The sequence below is a fragment of the Canis lupus genome, chromosome 10 (genome assembly GCF_011100685.1).
Source record: "Canis lupus familiaris isolate Mischka breed German Shepherd chromosome 10, alternate assembly UU_Cfam_GSD_1.0, whole genome shotgun sequence".
In the NCBI taxonomy this organism is placed as follows: Eukaryota; Metazoa; Chordata; class Mammalia; order Carnivora; family Canidae; genus Canis; species Canis lupus.
In genome coordinates, this window is record NC_049231.1 from 18,131,829 (window position 1) to 18,150,355 (window position 18,527).

The 18,527-nt window shown below is 55.4% G+C and overlaps 1 protein-coding gene across 6 annotated transcripts in view; it reads left to right on the forward strand.

Moving 5' to 3' along the window:
• Nucleotides 1–16,608, forward strand: part of IL17REL (interleukin 17 receptor E like) — a 28,622-nt gene extending 12,014 nt beyond the window's left edge. For 3 of the 6 annotated variants that reach the window (XM_038550174.1, XM_038550178.1, XM_038550177.1), the window contains exons 3-15: nucleotides 11,424–11,573; nucleotides 11,755–11,864; nucleotides 12,080–12,194; nucleotides 12,399–12,443; nucleotides 12,676–12,815; nucleotides 13,146–13,217; nucleotides 13,296–13,350; nucleotides 13,703–13,974; nucleotides 14,227–14,284; nucleotides 14,433–14,596; nucleotides 14,757–14,837; nucleotides 15,022–15,079; nucleotides 16,107–16,608. In XM_038550174.1, the coding sequence (XP_038406102.1) occupies nucleotides 11,424–11,573; nucleotides 11,755–11,864; nucleotides 12,080–12,194; nucleotides 12,399–12,443; nucleotides 12,676–12,815; nucleotides 13,146–13,217; nucleotides 13,296–13,350; nucleotides 13,703–13,974; nucleotides 14,227–14,284; nucleotides 14,433–14,596; nucleotides 14,757–14,837; nucleotides 15,022–15,079; nucleotides 16,107–16,132 (1,346 nt within the window). In that variant the 3' untranslated portion in view covers nucleotides 16,133–16,608. Of the gene's footprint in view, nucleotides 1–11,423; nucleotides 11,574–11,754; nucleotides 11,865–12,079; nucleotides 12,195–12,398; nucleotides 12,444–12,675; nucleotides 12,816–13,145; nucleotides 13,218–13,295; nucleotides 13,351–13,702; nucleotides 13,975–14,226; nucleotides 14,285–14,432; nucleotides 14,597–14,756; nucleotides 14,838–15,021; nucleotides 15,080–16,106 lie in introns of those variants that run through there. The other 3 variants (XM_038550175.1, XM_038550176.1, XM_038550179.1) reach the window with 3 other exon arrangements.
• Nucleotides 16,609–18,527: the final 1,919 nt, after the last annotated feature.

Here is an 18,527-nt window from a genome sequence, read left to right on the forward strand (position 1 = left end):
TTCTTTACTTTATTATAGTTCCTGGCTGGTGTTGCTGAGGTAAAGCAATGCTATTTTTAAAAAAGATTTTTATTTATTCATTTGAGAGAGAGCACAAGTGGGGGGCAGGGGTGGAGGAGCTGAGGGAGAAGCAGACTCCCCGTTGAGCAGGGAGCCTGATGTGGGCTCCATCCCAGGACCTCAGGTCATGGCCTGAGCCAAAGGCAGACTCTTAACTGCCTGAACCACCCAGGTGCCCAAAAGTAATGCCATTTTTCTATATTAATCTTGTAACCAACACATTTGTTAAAAACTCATTGTTATTTCTAATAGATTTTCCCTTGAGTCTTGGATGCCTGGGTGGCTCCCCGCATGGAGCCTGCTTCTCCCTCTGCCTGTGTCTCTGCCTCTCTCTGTGTGTCTCTCATGAATAAAGAAATAAAATCTAAAAAAAAAAAAAAAAAAAAAAGATTTCCCATTGAATCTCTTAAGTTTTTGTATATAAATAATCACATATTCTGCAAGTGATGACAGTTTACAAACCTATGTTTGTTTCTGGTCTTACGGGTCTGGCTCCAATCACTAGGGGACCACTCATCTTAGACCTGATATTTATGACAGTGACTCCCAAGACTTACCAGTCATAACCAGGCGTATGGGGCCTCTGAAGGAAATGGCTTCCACCTAGGCAAGGAGGTGCCTTTCTTTTCCTAGTTTTTTAAACTTTCTTTTGTCATGAATAGAAAGTGAATTTTATGAAAACTTTGTGCATCTGTGAAAATAATCATACAGTTACTCCCCCTTTATAATTCTTTTAATGAGGCGAATTGTACTAATAGATTTAGCAGGTGACCCCTGCTAAAGACCACACTTGGAGTCCTGAAACAAATCCTATCCAGTCGTGTTTAATATATTATTAAGTCAAATTGCTAAAATTTTATTTAGGATTTTGCAACTATATTCATACAGGAGACTGGCCTATACTTTTACCTTGTTGTGTGAGACTTTGAAAAGCTAGCCGGCTTTAAAAAAAAAAGAAAAGAAAAGAAAAGCTAGCCGGCAGCCCTGTCCACCCTCTTTCCTTTCCCTGGGGACACCTTGGCCATTTTACTTCTTTCACCACATTGCTTTATGTCTCTGCCATATTTTCCATCTCTTTGTCTCTGCGGCCTTCTGGGTCATTTGCTGCGATCTTTCGCTTCAGTACTTCTCTCTTCGGTGAGGTCCAGTCTACTCTAAAGTCACTTGTTGCATTTTTAAATTTCTATTTCCTTGGGTTTCGTTTCTAGAAACTCTGTTTACGTCGACTGTGCTTGCTCCGACTGTAGTTTTGTTTTGTTTTTTTTTTCTCCCACTGCACGTACTTTCAAGCTTGTCTTGGGGTGGCTGGTCTGTAGTTCACATCTGGTGCGTCTGTCGCTGGAAGACTCTGCAGGGCTGTCTGTGGCCTGTCATTTCTGCTGGGTTTCCCTGCTGGTGTTTTGTTTTCTAACATATTTATCTTTAAATGTGTCTGCTCAGTGCTTTCTGCAAATGATTCCTGGTATTCCCCGAGGCCTAGGATGAAGGCAGTTCCCCCTGGGCCAGATTTCCCCTTAGTTTCTGAGTGGTACCCAGGGGTAATGTGAGACAGTCAGGACCATTTTGAGTTTAAAAACAGATTGAGGTGTCTTGGGCCTTCCTAGGGATGCAGACCAGGCCTGGGACCGGCACCCAGACCCACCAGAGGTTATGGGAGGCTCTCTGTTCTTCCCTGTGTGCTCAGAGTAGCCACTCAACAGTGCCCAGGACAGGGGTTCCTCCCAAATCCCCCCGATACAGGGTGATAGTGGGCAGCTCTGCAGTGCCCCGGCAGATGTGGCTTCCTGAGCTCTGCATCCCTCTGCCCTTTCTCACGCTTTGTCCTCACAAGCCTGATGCTTTCATCAGCTTTGACAAGTTTTTGTGAGCCTTTTCATATGCATAGTTGTTCCTCCAGCCTTGTTAGTTGTTTTCAGCAGCAGAGTTGGCTCAGATCGCAGGGTCCAGCATATTACTGGAAACGAAACTCCCGAATTGTTTTTAAACACACAGGAGTCTTTCTCTCTCCTTCTCTTCTTTGTTGATAGGAATTTAAATTCACCACCACATTTCACCAATTCCTGTGTTCGCTGTTCCCTTTTGTAACCCACTTCTTCCTTTTGAGTTCCTATTTCTCCTTTTAAAAATACATCTGTTAGGCCTTCTTATAATAAGGCTCTGCGGCATTTTTTAGATCTTTGAAAAGACCAAATATATTTACTTCTCCCATGGGGAGACTCCTACGAGTCTTCATGATAAATGTGGGGTTCACAATAGTCTCCACAGAGTGACTGACTGCTTGTCCCCGTTTTGCACCACAAATAATTTAGCACACTTGTGTCTCTTCTCCTCGACGCTGTCAGCTGGTCTGGGGCAAGAGCCCGGTCTTACACATTTTATTCTACAATAGGCAGCTTTCCCTCTATACGGCTCATTACCTCCCATGTTCCCCACAAGCCCTTCTCTGCTATGGCTCCACCTTTTTTATTTAATTTTTTTTAAAGATTTTATTTATTTATTTGTGAGGGACACAGAGAGAGAGGCAGAGACCCAGGAGGAGGGAGAAGCAGGCTCCATGCAGGGAGCCCGACACGGAACTAGATCCCGGGACTCCAAGATCATGCCCTGGGCCAAAGGCAGGCTCTAAACAGCTGAGCCACCCAGGCTGCCCTTTTTTTTTTTTTTTTTTAATTCTGATTTGTTCCTTTTCTCAGTTGGCTGGAATAGGTCTGCTTTTTTTCCCAGGAAAGGTCAAGAGATGTGGATTTCTCGTTCCTTGCAGAGAAGACGTTTTCACACCCGTGAGGAGCATGTGGGTGGAAAGAGGACTCTGAAACACGTGGCTTCCCCCAGGAATGCTGCGTACAAGGCTCTAGAGGTGGCCTCCACGCCAAGGGAACCTTAGGCCTCCCTGCCCGTTCCCACATCACCTGGCTGCCCACTGGCTTCACCATGGAGTCTGTGGACAGCTGGCGGTTTGGCCACCTCCTTGGCGGGCCTCTGGGACTCTAGCCACTGCTCTTGGGGGGGGGTCCCTCTGGAAGGCTCAGAAGAGTCCATCAGATCCCACCCGTTACTTACTTTAGCTCCAAGACAAAGGTGGGCTGAGGACACACCGGGCCGGGCCCATGCCAGATGCAGGTGATTGTTTAGAACTGTGAGCGGCGTGGGAGGATTTTATCACTGACATCCTTCCTAGCAGCCCAGCTATTCACTGGTTTTATTTTTTGTTTAATATCCAGCAGTTTGGGAGCGCCTGGGTGGCTCAGTTGGCTGGTGTCTGCCTTTGGCTCAGGTCATGATCCTGGAGCTGCAGGATCAAGCCTTAGGTTGGGCTCCCTGCTCAGAAGGGAGCCTGCTTCTCCCCCTGCCCCTCCTCCACTCATGTTCTCTTGCTCACTCGCTCCTTCTCTCAGATAAATAAAATCTCTAAAAAAATTTACTCATCAGTTTGGGAGGAGCAGGTGGCAGGAGCCTGTGACCTCCTCACCCATCCCTGGTCTACCCCCTTTTCATGATGAAGACAAACCCACAGGATATGAAGACAGTTGTACTCTGCGTACTTAAGGCCTAAAAAAAAAAAAAAACATATTGTTTTATTTTTCCCACTTCTGATCTTTCATAAACTTAAACTGAGTTGGGAGAAACCTCCAATTGTGGGGTCAAGCTCAGTAAGACATCTCACCAGTCCTGGGGAGGAGTTTGGGTACTTGCTGCCCTCTTAGACACGGTGTAGATGGGAGGACGAAGGAAATTTCCTTTATAGCATTAGGTTTTTTTTTTTTAAATATTTATTTTATCTATTTGAGAGAGAAGGAGAGGGACGCCTGGGTGGTTCAGTGGTTGAGTGTCTGCCTTCGGCCCAGGGTGTGATCCCAGGGCCTCAGGATCGAGTCCCGCGTCAGGCTCCTTGCAGGGAGCCTGCTTCTCCCTCCACCTGTGTCTCTGCTTCTCTCTGTGTCTCTCATGAATAAATAAATAAAATCTTTAAAAAAAAAAAAGCCCATTCCACTTCATGGCTGTGCACAGTCTGCCCACCATCCACCTGTTGACGGACATCTGGGTTGGGGGTACTAACAATTAAATCACAATCAACATTGTGTTTTTGTCATCACTCGTGGGTCAGTGTGGAGGCTCGGAATGGCTGCATCACACGGCAGTGGAGCTCTCACTTCCAAGGACGCGGTGGGCCCTCGGACCCTCCCAGTAGCAGCGTCTGCGGGTGCGCGTTCGTAGGCACCTGCACCTGCACCTGCACCTGCACAGGGAGCGGCGGCCCCGGCCCGTCTGCCGCCCTCACATATACCACGGCCCTTGCGGGCTAAATGCGCGTCTCCTAGTGTCTGCTGCCGGTGAGCGCCTCCCCACGTGCTCAGGGGCCGCTCTGTCCTCGGGGTGAAGAACCTGTTTGCATCTTCCTTGCTGGGCTGTTGGTGTCCGTATTATTCAATTTGGGAAGGTCTTTCCATGTGCTGAAGACCAGTTCCTTCCCAGATACGTGATCTGCAAGCATTTCCCTCAGCCTGTGACTTGTCTCTTCATGCTCTTACTGGTGTCTCTCAGAGATACATTTTTATGAAGTCCAGTTTATCGATTTTTTCATCTACCGCCTTGATTCTGTGTTGTAGTTAAGAAATCTTTGCCTAACTCAAGGTCACAAAGATATTTTTTTTACTATGTTTTCTTTTAAAAGTGTCGTAGTTTTAGATGTTATAGTTAAATCAACAGTCTGTCTGGTGTGACCTCGTGTGTGGTACAAGGTTTGGATTAAAGTTCTTGCTTGTTTGTTTGCTTACGGACATCCAGTCGACCGAGCACATTCGTTGTAAAGACCGTCCCTCTCCCACTGGGCTGCCCAGGATGTTTGCCACGAGTCCCCCGTCCACACATGGGTGTGTCTATGTGGGGACTCTCTTCTGTTCCATCCACTTAATGCCAATACCCCACTGTCCTAATCCCTAATTGATTACTTATAAGTCCTGAAATTAGGCAGTGTTGGTCTTCAGATTTGTTTTTTTAACAAAGATGATTTGGCTATTCTAGAATTATTGCATTCCCAAGTAAATTTTAGAATTAGCTTGCCAGTTTCTGGGGGCGGAAAGAGGTCTTCTACAAAAAGGATTTTGATCAAAAGTTCATTGAATCTATGGATCGATTTGGGGAGAATTGACATCTTAGCAATTTTGAGTCTTCTGCCCCATGAACACAGTGTACTTCTCCATTTATTTGATTTTCTTTAATTTCCCTCAGCCATGTTGTGTAGTTTTCAGGACATAGATTTTGTACATCTCTTGTCAGATTTGTCTGTAAGTATTTCATAGTTTTATGTATTACATTTAGCAAATGTAAATGGTATTTTTAAAAATTTCAATTGGCTATTGTTCTTTGCTAGCACACAGAAATACGGTGTGTTTTTGTATATTGACCTTGATTCTTGCAATTTGCCAAACTCACTCATTACTTCTAGTATCTTTTCTGTAGATTAGATTTTTACAGAGACAGCTATGTCATCCATGAATGAAGACCGCTTTACTTCTTTCCAAACTGAAAAGGAAGTTTCTTTTCTTGCCTTATTGCATTAAGTAGGATCTCTAATACAACGTTGAGTAGAAGTGCTCAGAGCAGGGATCCAGGTCTTGTTCCTGATCTTTGGGGAAAACAATCCTTCTTTCAACGGGAAAACATAATATTAACTGTAAGTTTCCCACAGATGGTCATCATTAGATTGAGAACATTTCCTTACGTTCCTTGTTTGCTGAGTTTTTATTAGGAATAGATACTGGATTTTCCAAAATAATTCTGCTATGACTATTGAGATGATCACATGTGCTTTCCAAAATTTGTTAACACAATTAATTATACTGATTGATCTTCTAACATTAAGCCAATCTTGTATTCCTAGGACCATCATACTTGGTAGTTATGTGCTACCCTTTATATGTTGTTGGATTCCATTTACTAAAATTTTGTTTAGAGTTCTGCTCTACGGCCATGAGATATCTATAGTTTTCTTGTAATGTTTTGGTTAGGTTTTGATATCAGAGAATGAGTTCCGAACTATTCCCTCCTCATCAGTTTTCTGGAAGAATCCATGTACAACTGACAGTATTTCTTTCTTAAACATATGTTTTCATTGACTTTTCTCTATTTTTCTGTTTCCTATTTCACTGGTTTCCACTCTGATCTTTATTTTTTTTTCCTTCTGATTACTTTGGGTTTTGTTACCCTTCTTCAGTTTGAGATTTAATTGACATATAACTTAGCATTAATATAAGCGTCTGCATTTACTCTTCTATCTCTAGTTACTTGAGGTGGAAGCCGAGGTCACTAATTTGAGATTTTTCCCCCCTAAATGTAGTTTAGTGATACAAATTCCCCACCCCTCCAAATAGTGCTTTGGCAGCATCCAAATGCTTTTCTATGTTATCTTTTCTAAATTCCCTTTTCATATCTTCTCTGCCCCAAGGGTTATTTAGAAGTATATTGTTTAATTTCCAAATATTGGGAGGTTTTCCAGAAATATATATATATATATTTTTTTTAAGATTTTATTTATTTATTCATAGAGATGCAGAGAGAGAGAGAGGCAGAGATACAGGCAGAGGGAGAAGCAGGCTCCATCCAGAGAGCCTGACATGGGACTCGATCCAGGGTCTCCAGGATCACGCCCTGGGCTGCAGGTGGCGCTAAACCGCTGCGCCACCGGGGCTGCCCCAGAAATATTTTTTAAATTAATTTATTTATTTTAGATGAAGAGAGAGAGAGAGAATGAGTGGGTGGGAGGGAGGGAGAGACTCTCAAGTCAACTCCGCGCTGAGTGCACAGCCCGACGCGGGGCTCCATCCCAGGACTTGGACATCATGACCTGAACCGAAACCAAGAGTCAGATGCTTAACTGACTGAGCCACCAGGTGCCCCTTGAAACATTTATTTGATCTCTAATTTAATTCCATTTTGATCAGAGAAGATCATTTGCTTGATCGGAATCCTTTTAAATTTATCGAGACTGTTTTATGAGCCACATAGTTTCTCTTGATAAATGTTCCATGTACACTTGAAAAACACGCAGATTCTACTGTTGTTGGAGGGGGTGTTCCATAGACGCCGATCCAGTCGAGCCGGCAGGTTGTGTCACACAACGCCACCCGGTTCCTTCTGGTTTTCTGCCTACTTGATCCGTCAAGTAGAGAGGGAAGATGGTTGCAATCAACTATAATTGTGGGTTTGCCTATCCCCCCTTTGTAGGGATGTTTTGTTTCATCTCCTATGAAACTCTGAATTTAAGAGCATAATATCAACTTACGCTTGTTACGTCCTCCTGGTGGATCGCTCCCTCTGTTACTCTGAAATGAATATTCTTGTCTCTGCTAATATTCTCTGCCGTGAAATCCATGCTGTCTGGTCCCAACTATTCCGTCTTCCTTTTGTCTTTTTTTTTTAATTATTTATTTATTTATGATAGTCACACACAGAGAGAGAGAGAGAGAGGCAAAGACACAGGCAGAGGGAGAAGCAGGCTCCATGCACCGGGAGCCCGATGTGGGATTCGATCCCAGGTCTCCAGGATCGCGCCCTGGGCCAAAGGCAGGCGCTAAACCGCTGCGCCACTCAAGGATCCCTCCAACTTCCTTTTGATTAGTGCTAGTGTGCCGGGCCTTTTTGCATTTGTGTCTTTGTCTTCCCACTTAAAGTGTGTTTCTTATAAGCAGCTTATAGTTGTGTCTTGCTTTTTTATACAATCTGAAAACCTTTGCCTTTGCCTAACTATGGTATTTAACATTTACATTTCCTATGATCATTGAGATGGTTAGGTTTTGATTAATCATCTTCCTACTTATTTGTTCCATCTCTTCTTCGTTAACTTTTTCTTCTGCCTTCATGTGGGTTCTTATTTCTGTGTGTGTGATCTCATTCTGCCTCCTTCATTGACTTAAGAGTTCAAACTCTTTGTTACTGTGATTGCTTTGGTGGGTGGTTGGGGTTTTTTTGTTTTTGTTTTTTGTTTTGGTGTTTATAATGTGTATCTTTAACTCATTATATTCTCCCTCCAAGTGAAGATGCACCGCTTCAGGGAGAGCCTAAGCATCTTTCCCAGAGGGCAGCTCCATCTCTACCATCCATTTGTGTTTTAAAATTTTTATTTTGGGGGAATCCCTGGGTGGCTCGGCAGTTTGGTGCCTGCCTTCGGCCCAGGGCGCAATCCTGGGGTCCCAGGATCGAGTCCCACGTCGGGCTCCTGGCATGGAGCCTGCTTCTCCCTCCTCCTGTGTCTCTGCCTCTCTCTCTCTCTGTGTCTATCATGAATGGATAAATTAAAAAAAAAAAATCTTTTTAAAAAATAAATAAATAAAATAAAAATTTTATTTTTTTAAAGATTTATTTAATATCTTGAGAGAGAGAGAGACAGAGAGAGAGAAAGCAAGTAGGGGCAGAGAGCAAGACTCTCAAACAGACTCCCCACAGTGCATGGATCCCAAGGACGCGGGGCTCCATCCCACGATCCCACGACCCCGAGATCAGACCTGAGTAGAAACCAAGAGTCAGAGGCCCAACGGGCTGAGCCAGCCCCGCTCTCGCCACCCAGCCTAGGCGTTTGTGTTGTAGTCACACCCTTCCCTTCTATGCGTGTTCTAGACTCCATAGCGCATTACTATTATTGTTTGTGTAAACAGTCAATCCTCCTTTAAATGGATTTTTTTTTTAAGATTTAATTTATGTATTCATGAGAGACACAGAGAGAGAGGAGAGGCAGAGACACAGGCAGAAGGAGAAGTAGGCTTCATGCAGGGAGCCCAACGCAGGACTCGATCCCGGATCTCCAGGATCAGGCCCTGGGCTGAAGGCAGGCGCTAAACCGCTGAGCCCCCCAGAGGTCCCTAAATGGATATAAATAATGAGAAAATACCTTGTGTATCTGCCACGTGGTTGTCCTTTCTGGTGTTCTTTATTCCATTTGGTACCATTTCCCTTCCTACCCAAGGGACTAATATTTCTTATTTTCTTGGTAGTTTGGGTCTTCTGAAGAGGAATCTTTCAGCTTCTCTACGCTAAGGAAATCCACGGAGCCCGTGTTTCCCAAGCTCTCCGGGGGTCCACAGGCAGGGCGGGCTTGGCTCACGCAAGGAGCTTGCTGCTGTGCTTACCCTCGTCGATCTTTGTACACACGTGTGTCTTCTTCCTCGGGGGGCGGGGGGCTCCCACCCTGCTCTCTGTGCCACTGGCTCCCAGAGAATTCATGGGGGTGTGCCTCATACTTTTTTCGTCTCTCTTATACTAGCGCTCACCGACTTCTTGGATCAGTGAGTTTATGTTTTCATCAAGTCGGGGAGATACCTGTTTCTTCGTGTTTTCTTTCTCACTCCCCCCATTCCTCCGGGGACCCTCCAGACGCTCGCTGCGTCACTGCAGTTGTGCGGCTTCTGCTTCTGTTATCACATCATCGCCACCACTAGCTCCTTCCGTTTACTGTTGGAGACTGTCCGCAGCTATGTCAAGCTCCCCAAACTTTTTCTAAACACCTAATCTGCTGTTAATCCTATCTGATGTATTTTTTCATCTCAGATGTTACATTTTTTTCTAGAACTTGGGTTTGAGCTCTGTCTCCCTGTCTAATCTGCCATCTTTATAATGAACTGTTCGAACATTTGGAAAACAGCTGTAATAATGACTTTCATGTTCTTGACTTGCCAATTCTAAAACCTGCACCCATTTCAATTAATCGATTCTTCTCCTCATTGTATTTTCCCGATTTCTTTGCACGGCTTGTAATTTTCTTTGGCCGGCAGACATTGTGAATTGTCCCCTGTTGTGTGCTGGATATGTGGTTTTATTCCTATGAGGAATATTTATTCTTTGAGGCTCTCCTGGAAGACAGTTAAGTTACTTGGGCAGAGCTTAAACTTTTTGGGGTCTTGCTTTTAAGGCGTGCTGGGCGGGATGAGAGCAGAACTCAGGCTGATGCTAATCTGCTGCTGTAGCTGTCAAGGCAGAGGCCAGACTCCTGCAGAAGAGTTGCCTGCGGGTGGCGGGGGGAGGCCTGGCTGGGAGGGAGCAGGGACGCCGCCCCGCGTGAGTGCAGGCCGCTGTCCTCGGGTCCCCTGGGCTGCTTCCCTCATGTGTGTGCGTGTGCGCACGCGTACACACAGCGTGGACGTGCAGGGAGTGTAGTCCAGGACTCCCCTGTCTCACGCTCTGTCCTGCACACCCCAGCACTCTGGTCCCCCCAGGCTCTCGACTTTTCCTAGGCTCAGGCTGGAAGTGGGCTCCCCTTGCCCCCCCTCCGCCCCCTGCAGACAGCAACACGTTAGTTTGTGGGGTTCAGCCCTGGTCTCCTTGAGGGCGTCACCATCCTCCCCTTCCTGAAACCTCCTCCACAGCCCACCTGCCCACATGTGGCTGGAGGAGCTCCCAGAGCAGAAGCCACCTGCGGCCCCAGGCCGGGTGGGATGAGGGGCCCTGCTGTGCACCTCCAGGTCCTGCGTCAGCTCCCCAGGGCGGGGGCCTCCCAGCCGGCTGGATTCCGATTCCACCGCCGTAGTCTCACTGCACAGGCGCCTTCAGTGCCAGCTCCCTCTGCTCCCCCTTCACTTGAGGGTTAGCGGTGGGTCCCTCTCCTGTGGTGCCAGCACTTACCCGAGGTCCAGCCCCAGCGAGATCTTCCTGACATATCTCCGAGGGTCTGCCTTGAGGGCCCCTGGGAGTTCTGGTCCCCGAAGCACTCACTGAGCACACACACCTTCCTCTTCCTGGACACACGGTCCCACGTGGGGGTTACTTCCTCCACCGCCCCCAACACCAGGCCTGACTGCTGTCCCTCACACCTGCAGAGGAGCCACCACCTGTGCAGGAGGGTACCTGGGCCGCCGGCTGTGGCCTCCCCAGGGCTCCACGGCTCAGGGGGAATTAACCCCACAGTCCCCAGTAAAGCGAAGGCCACAACTCTGCTCAGCCCTAGTGCCTGGACTTGAGACCCCGGCTGCACCAAGGCCTCGGGGCCAGTGTACCTGCTGACCTGTGAACGGGGGGTCATGACCCCATGCCCCCAGCAGGCCTGTTCCGTTGCCCAGCTTTAACACAGGCAAGGGGGTGGCCAGCTTAGCAGAAGGTGGGCTCCACTGCACCTGTGCCGGCCAGATGGGGCAGCAGCTCCTACGTTGAGGTGTAGCCTCCTGCCCACCCTGGCCTCTCCTGGCGCCCAGTAGACAGCCGGCTCAGGGGTAGGTCCACTGTTCACTAGGGGCCAGTTCTCTGGCTGCACTGGGGCAAGACAGTGGGCCCCCTCCCCGGACAGGCTGTCCCTGAGCCTTGCCACTGGCTGAGCCACCCACAAAGCCTCCCCGGGCCCTGGGGAGCCCCGGGCACTCACCCCCTCCTCTTCTCCCCAGGGAACATCTTTAACAGCTTCTGCCGGCAAGCCCCCAGGTCCCTGTCCCCGTCGGTCCTGGAGGCCCTGACGCTGTCCACTGCCATGAAGTGCGCCCCCCACGATGACTGCTCCCTGGTCCTGCACGTCCAGGCCTCCCTGACGCTGCATGGTGAGAGGCAGCCCCGTGTGACGGTGGGATCACCCAGGGAGGGGCCGGGGGGCTCAGGCTGCTTTGACTCCACAACAATCCGAGGGGCAGGGCGGCTCAGAGATCCCCACTACCTGCCCTTCACGGAGAGGATTCGAGGCCCTGGTCTGACCAGGCCTGCACGGCCCCTCCCTTCCGCCAGAGGGCCTTCGGGGCCTGGAGGCCTGCTCCATGAATGTCGACACCCAGGAGACACGGTGTCAAAGTGTGCGGGTCTCCAGAGCCTCCCGCCGACTGCAGGTGGGGCGGCAGGTGAGGCCAGGGCCTGACCCAGACCTGCTGGCCCAGCCCAAGGCCTTTGCCAGGCAGGAGCAGCTGTCCCCTGGCTGCTCCTGGACACCCGACCCACCCAAGCCCCGGGACTGGCGACCCCTTGTCCTGGGTTCCAGCCTTGAGGGGGAGCTGACTGGCCAGGGAGGGGTAGCTAGAGCCCCAGGTCCACCTGGCTCTCACCTGTACATGCCCAGCTCCAGGTGCATTTTGACTGCTTCGAAGTGGGTGTGGCTCAGAGCCTCTACGTCACCCTGAGGACAGTCCCCCACTTCTGTGGGATCCAGCTGGACCGGCAGTACCACGTGGAAGGTGGGCGCCCGGGCGGCCCGGGCCCAGCTGCCGTGGGCTTCTAGGGACACGCTGGGCAGGGGGAGGGAACGTGCTGAGCAGCTTCACTGAGGTCACAGGCCCCGGAAGAGGACAGACTTTGCAAACCCCCGAGGCTGAGGCCCAACTAGGGGGCCAGCCGCTGGGCACCGAGGGCCAGGCCCACCACCCCTGTGCCATTTGCAGACTGTGGAGACCAGGACGTGGGGAGGAACCTGCCCGGCTGCTCCGGTGAGACCCTCCTCGGGTGGGACGCGGCCCCGCAGCCCCGGGGACACCCTCAGGTTGCTGGGGGCCGGGCATCTGGGGCCCCCCACCGGGGAAATCGGGAGGGGCCTCAGGTGGGCGACTCCCAGCTGCCGGGGCCTGGCAGGGGTCCGCACTTCGAGGCTCTCAGGACAGGTGTCGACCTCTGTCCAGTGACCCCTAGTCCCGGCGTGGCCCCCACTTGCCGCCCTTCTAGCCAAGAAGTTCTCTTACCGGGTGGACCGCGACCGCAAGGTGGTTCTGGTCCAGGCGCCCGAGGCCCCCGCGGGCTCCGACTACTACGTCCGCCTCTGCCTCAAGTGGTTCACCTGTGAGGACGTGGGAGCCCCGGCGCGAGTGAGCCCAGGCCCAAGCCCCGGACCCCACCTGGCCCAGAACCCCTACTCCCGACCACGCCCCCAGGCCCCCGCCCCGCCCTCCCCTGCCCCATGACCACGCCCCTGGGCCCAGCCCAGCCGCGTGATCTCGCCCCCGGCCCAGCCCTTCCCTGTGACCACGCCCTGGGGCTAGCCCCGCCCATGACCACGCCCCGGGGGCAAGCCCCGCCCACGACCACGCCCCGTGCCCCGCCCACGACCACGCCCTTGGGCCGCCCCGCCAGCGACCACGCCCCCGTGCCCCGCCCCGCCCCGTAGCCCCAGCCCCTAAGCCCCCCCTGCCCCGCAGGTGACAGCCAACCGGCTCTCCCGCACCGTCTCTCTGCCCTACAGCCGAGAGCTGCCCTGCTTGTGCCTTGAGGTCAGTGACTGTGGCCTTGGCTCCGGGGAGGACTCGGAGGGAGGGGCACGGCCTGCGCTGACCCCGGCCCCTCCGCAGGGCTGGTCTGCGACCCCTGACGCCGTGCGGATGCAGGCCTGTCCCTTCGAGGATGGCAAGTGTCCTGTGGTGTGGACCAGGGGGAGGGACGGGGGCCGGCGGCAGCCCGGGGACACAGGGGTGAACCCTTCGGGCAGCCCCCGAGCCTGCCCCGGTGAGCGCGCAGCCGGAGGCGTGTCCCGGCCGGTCCTTCCAGGGGCAGAGTCTGCAGAGCCGCGTGTGTGCACAAGCGTGTGCCCAGTTCCCGGGAGGCACTGGCTGCGGCCTGGCTCCCCCGGAGGAGCCCGGTCATCTTGAGAGTGGCTCGTGGGGTCCCGGCCCTGAGAGCCGCAGGGGAACTGCATCCGAGGCAGGTGACCTGAGCTGACCTGAGCCCTGGGGGGGGGCCCGGGGGGGGGTCCCCGCAGACACAGAGGCACTGTGGGACGCCGTCCACTACCACCCGGGGGCCCAGGCCCTGAGCTGGGAGCCTGCCTGTCCCGTGAGTGGCCACGTGAGCCTGTGCTGGCGCCCCGGGCCGGGGGCACTCTGCCACCACCTGGAGCACTCAGGCCGAGCAGCCGAAGGCAGGGTGAGTACCCAGCAGGTGGGGTGGGGTGGGCGTGGCCACGGGCCTGACCTGAGCGCCCCGCAGGTGCAGTACCCGCGGGTGGACACGCAGCCCCAGCTCTGCCTCAAGGTGAGTGGGCCAGGCCACAGCCCACCCGGGGCATGACCAGCTCGTAAGGAGGGGCAGGCAGGGGGCTCTGGGGCACCGGGGGCCTGCAGCCACACAGTCCCACACCCTGCCCCGCCCTGCAGCCCAGCCCTCCAGTGACCCCTCTGCCCCCATCCTGGTCCGAGGGTGGAGCCCAGGATCGATCCCAGCCCCCAGCTTCCCCCCACCCCCGCACCCACTGCAACAGCCTCATGCCTCCCGACCTCTCCGCAGTTCTCCACCAGCCGGGGCTTCTGGGTGAGGTGCCCTTTCAAAGGGCAACGCTTCCAAGGTGAGCTCTGCGTGGGAGGCACGGAGGCCGCCCCGCCGTGTGGACGCAGCAAATAATGCCCTTTCCTCTGCTCCCCTGAGGCCTCTCGGGTCCCTGGGACGGAGGGTGGGAAGGGGGTGGTCCCAGGCCTCAAACCTCTACCCCACAGCCTGGAAGATGACCGTCCAGCCAGCAGCCTCTCAGGGCCACCTCCGGGTCACCTTCTTCTCGCCCGAGGCCGCCCACTTCCAGGTGTACCTGTGTCAGCAGAGGAAGATGTGGCCCCCTGCCTGCCGCCCTGCACTCTGGGCAACCGCCCTCCCTCCAGCCTCAGTGAGCCGGCCTGGGTGGGGGCTGACCCCTGGGGTCTCCTGCAGGCCTCGACCTCCCACAAAGCCCTGAGTCAGGCCCTGGAGGCCCCCTGGGGTGCAGGGGTGCAGAGTGCAGGGCCAGTCCTCCCCCCACTGCTGTTGACCTGCCCCCTCCTCACCAGGGTGACTTCATGGCAGGCCCTGCGGTCGCCTTCGTAGACGTTCCCAGGGACGAGGCTTGTGTTCCCAACACCTGCATCCAGGTGGGTGGTACTGCCTTGCCCAGCCCTGCCCACCCACTGCAGCCCCAGACCTGTTTCCCATCATGAAGCCCCTGGGATATCCTCCCCCAGAGCTCCTGGGGGTGCCCTGTCTCTCAGGGGATGCTGCGGGCGAGGGTGGGGGGAGCAACACCCAGTGGTGTTGACTGAGCCGGCCCGCCTACAGGGCCGGAGGACCGACATGCTCTTCTCTGCCCCCCAGCAGCTGTGTGACCTTCGGTGCCGTGAGTGACCCCACTGGGTCCTGGGCCCCAGGGGTGCAGGGGGAGTGAACACCCACGGGCTGAGCCTGGAGCCTGTCTCCCATTCTGAGGACGGGGTGTGGGCACCACACGGGAGACTGGGCATTGCTGGGGGACGGAGGGCCATTTACCCTGAAGTCAGGCCTGGCTTCGGAGCCAGGGTGAAGGCAGCCACATAGAAACAGGGGCCTGGCCCCACCCCTGCCTTGGGACATCAAGGACCCCGGAGGCCCATCCCCAGCACCCACAGCCCGTGTTGCTGCACCAGGGGAGCCACTTCCTCCTCCCTGAGTGCCCACCACCCCTGACTGGGGCTCTGGTGCCAAGTGTCCAGGAACCCGGGATGTCCCTCAGCCCACCTTCACCCACCCAAGCCACCGACACCCAGACTGCTGGAGCTCGGGCTTAGGAGACCAGGCTGACCCTGTGGGTCCTGGGTGTGGCTCGGGTGGCCTTGCCTGGAGGTCCTCTCAAGGGCCGTGGGATGTAGGTGGGGAGCAGACATTGCCCGCGCGGCTGCTGCAGGGACAGGGGACTGCGGGAGCCCTGGAGGTGAGAGGGGACGGGAAGGGGGGCTTGCCCCCAGGGCAGCCCCAGGCCTGCCCCTGCCCCACTGGAAATGCCCTAGAGCCCGGGGCGTCTCTCAGACCCGTGTCCTCCACCTCCTCCCCACCCCAAGTCTGGGTCCCGTTCCCTAGCAAGGTCGCCTCCAGCTGATCACGGGCCGAAGGGGCGACAGTCACCTCTGGGAGCCTGTGTCTGGACAGGACTCCACTGCCTGTGGGCCGGGTGACCTGGGAGTGGACCCCCAGCACTGCCGGAGCCTCCAGGCCACACGGGGGTGGGGGGGCAGGGTCAGAGGGAGTGGTCGGGGTCCAGGCCTGCATGGGCTCCGCAGGGCTGGGCAGCCTGGAAGGGCCCAGGCCTCTCCTTCCTCCTGCGCATGGTGGGGGAGCGGGGCCCCACAAGCCTGGGGTGGATGACCGAGGCCCCGTTCCTCTCTTTCCAGCTGCCAGCCAGGGGACAGCAGACTGAGGCCAGGAGCTGCGTGTGGCACGAGTGAGTGCCCAGCTGAGCGCTGGGGGGCGGGGGGGCAGCGCCTGGGCCCCAGAGCCTCTGGCCTCGGAGCCCAAAGGTGCCTCACCCGCACCCAGGCCGTGGGGCCCGAGCCACGGGACTTTGAGCCAGACGGAGGCCTTTCAGGCCCGACGGACTTCCACGCCCCAGGCCAGGGGCCACCCACCGGCCACTGGGCTGTCGGATGTGCCCCGTGGAAGTCTCACGCTGGCTTCTGAGGGCCTCCGGCTGCCCCTCCCAAGCTCCATCATCGGACTCTGGCATCCCCCGCCCAACCCACAGACGGCAGGGACAGGCCCTGGGCTGCCCCCGATGGTCGGCGGTGCTGCAAATGCCCTCCTAGCCTGTGGCCTGGCTGCGCTGTCCTCCCGCCCCCGTAATGGGGCTGCTGCCCCCACAAAGCCAGTACGCACCCCACACTCAGTAAACACGTGTCCGCCAAGCTCGCCTCTTGCCTTGAAGACAGAGATGGGGTCCGCAGGGCAAGCAGCCCCTTGGGCACGTGGGTGGGCAGGGAGGATCCTGGGGCCGGGTGGGATTGCCTCCGGAGGCGAGGGTGGGACCACAGACGGCAGGTGGACCCTGCCAGCACCCCCACCACGCACGAGCCCCCAGGCCGCCCCCGAGGTCACCCCATAGGCTGGAAACGCTGTAGCCCATGGCCTGCCCAGGCCACGTGTGGGAAGCTCCCCTCCAGGGTCCCCATAAGGTGGCTGCCTGAGGCCAAGCCAAGCCAAGCCAGGAGCTGAAAGAGGGATGGGACCCTGCGGGGGGTGGTGGTCAGGGAGGCCCAGCCTCGGGTCGCCGCCCCCCACTCCCACCGGGTCAGGGTTTAGGGGCTGGCAGGCTGTGGCCTGGGGGCCAGGGGTCCTCTGGTGGTGCTCCCTCCCCATCAAGGCCCAGGAGGGGTGGGGGACCCACGAGCCGGCTGTGGCTGGGCTGCCCCTGTCCTGAGTTCCTGCTCTCCTCACCTGGACCATCCGGGAGCCCCTTGGCCATGCAGACAGACCCCGGCTCTGACCCAGGGCTACCCCTGGAAATCCCTGCCTGCCTGGAGGTGGAGCAGGGAGCGGATGCGGGAGCTGACCAGGTGTGGGCGCCTCAAGACTTGCTGCAGCCCTGGCCTCCCCCACATGGGGGAACTGAGGCCCAAGCAGAGGCCATGACTGGGTTCCTCTCAAGGAGGCTCAGGGCTGCAGGGAATGGGTGAGGAGGGGCACGCGTGGGTGCCAGCCTCCCAGCTGTCTACGTGTGTGCTGCCACCAAGTGGCGGTGGTGCTCAGCGACCCGACCTCCGCGCCAAGGTCTTAGAGCACACGCATTGCCCGCGCCCGGCAGGCCCGCCCTGGTAACACTGACCCCCGGCCTAGCGGGAAATCCCATGTCCACTCAGGCCACGCCTGATAAACCCAGGCCCCAGGATGGGGAGGCCCAAAGGTAGTGGTCAGGTCGCCCCACAGGGCTCATAGCTGAACTGCAGGGAGCCGTTGGGACATCTGTGTGCCCACACATTCCTCAAGCAGGCGCTAAGGCCCCACTGGGTGCCCCAGAGCCCCAGACCCTGGAGCTGAGGTCACCGACCCTGCAGCTGAGGACCAAGGGGTCTGCCCTGGACTGAGGGGCTGACGGGGTCCAGAGTCTCAGCCCTAAAGCCCAGCAAATGGGGACCACTGGTCACCCTACCCGGAGCTGATGTCTGCGTGGGGGAGACCGACCACAAGCAGGCCAACCACATGCTTTGTATGGGGTGCCCAGTGTCGGCGTGAGGCTGGGGCTGAAGGCTGGGAGGGCAAGCGGGAAGGACGGGCGTGTGTGTGAGCAGACCGCAGAGGTGAAGGGTCATCAAGCGGCCTGGTTCCAACGGGGTCTGATGGGTGAGAGGCAGGGCGTGGCAGGCCAGTGGCCCTGGGATGTCCTGGGTCCATGGGTATGAGGGAGACGGAACAATATTGGGCCTCCATGACCAGCGGGCCGAGCTCCCCGGGCTGCAGTTGGGGTTTGGACGTGGTCGGGTCTAAGCCGCCTGTTGATGTTCATCCATTGGCCAGGGTTGCCTGCTCATGACTGTGGGTGCCCGCTGGCTCAGGGGTCAGCACAGACACGGATTCCGGCCCGGGGCGGAGGGTCAAGATGGGAATACAGAATAATGAGTAGGGGCGCCTGGTGGCTCAGCAGGTGAGCACCGCCTGCAGTTTAGGGCGTGACCCCGGGGTCCCGGGATCGGGTCCCATGTCCGGCAACCTGTGTGAAGCCTGCTTCTCCCTCTGCCTGTGTCTCTGCCTCTCTCTCTGTGTCTCAGGAATAAATAAATAACATCTTTTTAAAAAGAGAGAGATGGAGACAGGAATTGTAA